Source organism: Triticum dicoccoides, chromosome 3B, assembly GCF_002162155.2.
Source record: "Triticum dicoccoides isolate Atlit2015 ecotype Zavitan chromosome 3B, WEW_v2.0, whole genome shotgun sequence".
Classification (NCBI taxonomy): Eukaryota; Viridiplantae; Streptophyta; class Magnoliopsida; order Poales; family Poaceae; genus Triticum; species Triticum dicoccoides.
In genome coordinates, this window is record NC_041385.1 from 755811078 (window position 1) to 755815288 (window position 4211).

General features: G+C 48.8%; 1 protein-coding gene across 1 annotated transcript; it reads right to left on the reverse strand.

Moving 5' to 3' along the window:
- Positions 1-823: 823 nt before the first annotated feature.
- LOC119278297 (protein AAR2 homolog) lies at positions 824-3447 on the reverse strand. Its single transcript, XM_037559655.1, has 4 exons — positions 3088-3447; positions 2913-2995; positions 1434-1524; positions 824-1236 (listed from the first exon to the last, which is right to left on the reverse strand). The coding sequence occupies exons 1-4, from the start codon at positions 3205-3207 to the stop codon at positions 1225-1227; spliced, it is 306 nt and encodes a 101-aa protein (XP_037415552.1). The 5' UTR covers positions 3208-3447; the 3' UTR covers positions 824-1224.
- Positions 3448-4211: the final 764 nt, after the last annotated feature.

The window sequence follows — 4211 nt, forward strand, 5'->3', positions numbered from 1 at the left end:
GAAAAAATCCGCCACCTCCTCTCCAAACCCGCGTGTCAAAGTGGAAAACATATTACGAGAACCCGCTTTCTTCCCAGCCACACATCCCCTGATCAGCGGAGATGGGGTGGGTTTTGGCCCTACCGCAGTGACTGGTTCGTTTGAACGCATCCCCGCCTCCATCGCACAAACAAGCTCACCGGAGTTAGAACTGGTCACCGGAATTGGAACTTCAGGAGGGAATCACGGCGCTCCAGGAATGGGTGAGGACTCGCCAGGGCTACTCGAAGGGACAACCCTTCCATTTGTAACACCCTCAATTTCCTTACGAAATCCCCCACCCAGAACAATCTGGGAATCCCCAATTGATTGAAATTCAGGACGAACACAAAGTAAATCATTGAACAGGGTTTGGATCGATTTTTTCATACCTTTGAATGGGGTTTCTCCCCGCGGTCACCCGGCCATGGTGGAGGTTCCAGGGAGGAGCCCCTGATCCTCCTGCGCCCTCACTACTAGGGAAAAGGCTAGCAGCAGCGCGGGTTTTAGGTGTATCAGCAGCACGGGGACCGGCGCTACTAATAAGGCGCTACAGCTAATAGTTAGTAGTAGCGTGGGAGAAACCCGCGCTACTACTAACTTTGTTAGTAGTAGCGTGTGCCACCCACGCTACTGCTATTACAGACTCGCGCTACTACTAATGAAGTAGTAGTAGCGTGCCTACAACACCAGCGCTACTAGTATCCTAGATACTAGTAGGGCACTTTTTTCCCAACGCTACTAGTAGCAAATTGGGAATTAAAAAAAATAAAAATAGATGCAATATTCACGAATGGAGATCAGAGACACGTCCAATGCAAAATAAATTTCACAGAACCATCTTAACACTTGCAGTGTTCATGGATGCAACATTCAACATCTCAACTCGAAGAGATCACGAGGACACACACAACCGTCATCAAAAGGTTATTACCTTCTCTAGTGTTTCACCACCAACCTAACCAGACCACTTCTCTAGATGTATGTACAAAGCGTCGAGGTCCTCCACCTTGAGGAAATCCAGACGGTGGCGTCGTCCTCCACCTCGGTGACCTCCGAACGGTGGCGTTGAGGTCCTCCACCCCGGGGACCTCCTGCGTCGCAATCACCTGGACTATAATCTGTATGACACGGTCGCGGGGCTTCACGGTGAAGTCTGCCTCTGAGTAGTTGAAGAGCACGACTCCCATCGGGCCGCAGTAGTCCTCATCGATCACCCTGCACCCAATCGAGAAAGTGAAAACTTGTTAGTTAGCTCCTGCTTGCGCAGGGTTCGCGGAAGGGTCCGGCCACTTCCAAAGATGATAATAAGATACAATAACTATGTCCAGGTTTGGAAGATTGAAAATGAATTAAAAGAGAAATGTATTCAAGATAATAACACACAACAATTAGATTGAAAATAAAGAAAGCACCTGCGCACGCTGCCCTTGCCCCCGGTCACTGGCTATATCCCAGTCTCGCACGTCCTCAGCTAGGATTTCATGGTTGTTGAACCTTTTTGCTCTGCAGGGAAGCATTATGGACAAGATCAAAGACAGTTTAAGAGACAGACCATAATCCCAGTTCGCTACAGGATATCATTCCAGCATTAAATTACTGAAAATATCTTAATACAGGTGAACATGTGTTCACCTTTCTGATCTGCAGCAGCTTCACCTGCATCATATTTGGTTACACCTTCTGCCTTAGCCACACCATGTAACCATGCAAACAAAAACTATCTATGACACAACTAGGCTACAACTGGTCATTTGGATCTTTTCTACGCCAAGACCACAGCTCATATATACTTTATCACATTATAATTCCTCACACCATCAACTATGACAAAATCTGAGAGTATAAGTCTGGTTACATTCACCCAAGTCCAAACATAAAATTCTGTCCAACATAGTACAACCCACTTTGATAATTTCATAGGATTTAATATACCAAACGAAACCTGACAAATGATATGTGTTTAAGTATCTATAGAACAGCCTCTAGAATTTTCATGATGTAACTTTATTTTAATACCACCTCTAACAGGGCCTAATCTCCCATATCAAAATACTGTACCCAGGAACATATATTTCGGGACAGCAAACTAAACTGATGGATGCTCTCAAACCGTACATCCAAACGACACAAATAAATACTCTAAAGAAACCTTGGAACTTTATCTAAAACTTATGTAAAGGGGCCAACTCAAAATTCTAAGCCTAGCTAACTCATTTTTTAGATATAAGCTTGCTGTCCAGATTTGACAGTGCAGTTTTGAACTGAACCAAGTTCAGTTTACAGCCAGAGTCACCCCACACTCCACATTTTATCTAAAAGGCTACCAACATCTCGCAATATTTTATAGCACTAAAGAAGCCAATCAATCACTCGTATCTCTCTCTACCAAGCCACAGAATCTATGAACTCTTCTCTATGATCCTCTAAAGTAGCTCTTAGAACTGTACAAGGATGTGAATGTGCTCCTTACGCCAGAATTAAAATGTATGGAAGTAAGATGGTTGTTGTGTCATATCAGTTAAAGTTATGTAACAATAATATTTAAATATGGCCGAGAAGACAGTGGAACAAGCTCATTATTTGAAAAAACCATTCTACGCCATGAGCCGAGAAAGGACTCTTCGTCAAATGTGGTAGCTTTGTGTTTTCTTTTGTGGTCGCATACTCGCAGGCCCTCTAATCTAGCACTAGTCCATAAAGCAAGTTTGGATCCACTCTCACATGAATGTGTCAATACAGAGGGTTTGTATCAACTCTAGATTACTTAGTTAAATCACTAATATTTCTCCAGCAGTAAGAAATTCCTCAGATAGTGCATCAAACTAGTACAACTCCTAAAGAAGAAGAGGATTGGAATTGGATGTGTTATTGGTCAAGCATGCTACTGGTACCTGCTGGGGGAGCAGTAGTGGAGGAAATGTGGGCCTGGGGGCACCATCTTGATCCCTTTGAACCTGGGGCTCACCGAGAACACCTGAATCAGCAGCATAATCTCCGATGTCAAATCTCTAGAATCAAATCGAAGCGCAGCCACCGGAGGGGCGACCAGTGCAAGGCGCGGCGTACCTGGGTGTCGAGGCCGAGGAGGGTGTGCTGGGGCACGTCTAGGAGCAGGAGGGTGACCCCCTTCCGCGCCAGCTCCGTCGCCGCCTCAGGATCCATCCGCGCCGCCGCGCTGCTCTCCATGCCAACAGTGCCCGACGCGGACAGCTCTCGGCGCCGCTCGGTGCTGGACCAAGCTTCTCACGGGGAGGGAGTGGGGCGAGCAGCTAGCGGTCGGAGGAGGGAGGGGGGTGAGCAGCTAGCGGTCGGAGGGGGGAGGGGAAGGCCGGCCGGCTGCAGTGGATTGGGAGAGGAGAGGAGGTCGAAGGAGGCCGCGGTGGAGGGGATCTGGATCGGGGCTTTGATGAATTTTTTTTTGATAAACGGGGCGGGTGGACGGTGGAGTTGGACTGTTGGTGGGGTGGGTTTATACTAGTAGCTCGGCTGCCTTACTTGCGCTACAACTATTCACATAGTAGTAGCGCTGGTTTAGAACCCGCGCTACTACTACTGTTTGTCCCGGAGGGCATGGTGAAGAACACTTAGTAGCAGCGCGGGTTTATAACCCTCGCTACTACTATCAACTTAGTAGTAGCGCGGGTTTTATACCCTCGCTACTAATAATTAGCATCAGCGCCTTTTTTTTGGACCGCGCTACTGATAAACTTCTGTGTATAAGCTTTTCCCTAGTAGTGCCTGGTTGTAGAGCAGGGGCACCCTGCAGGGCCCATGCACCGGGTTCCTGAAGCTTCAAGGAACCCTGGGGAGCACGGCCCCTAGCGGCAGCGCCTCCGGTGGAATACGGGAGATCTGCAGCATCGGAGGAGGCCAGATGTTGAGCCTTGACGGGGAGCTCGATTTGAATCGTGCCCATCTCGCCGCCTGCCTTAGGTCCGACGATTCCGCCTCCTGGATCGCCCAGAAGATGAACTCGAAGTCCATGCCTCCATCGTTGCCCGCAAAGCGAGCGTGCTCCTCGAACGTCGCACGATGCAGGATCTCCATGAAGATCTCGGGCCACTTGGAGCGATTCAGGAATCTCTCCTTCACCACCCATCACATCTCCGCCAGCGCTTCCGGCGATGACGCATCGATCTCCGGGAGTGTCGCCATCGGCGGCGGTGGCTGGGGCGGCGCCGCCACCTGAG

Coding starts and splice junctions, on each gene's coding strand:
- LOC119278297 (XM_037559655.1), bottom strand. CDS start 3,207: ATGGAGAGCAGCGCGGCGGCGCGGATGGATCCTGAGGCGGCGACGGAG. Junction 2,996..3,087: donor TCCTCGGCCTCGACACCCAG/GTACGCCGCGCC, acceptor CTGCTGATTCAG/GTGTTCTCGGTGAGCCCCAG. Junction 1,525..2,912: donor CACTACTGCTCCCCCAGCAG/GTACCAGTAGCA, acceptor GCTTCCCTGCAG/AGCAAAAAGGTTCAACAACC.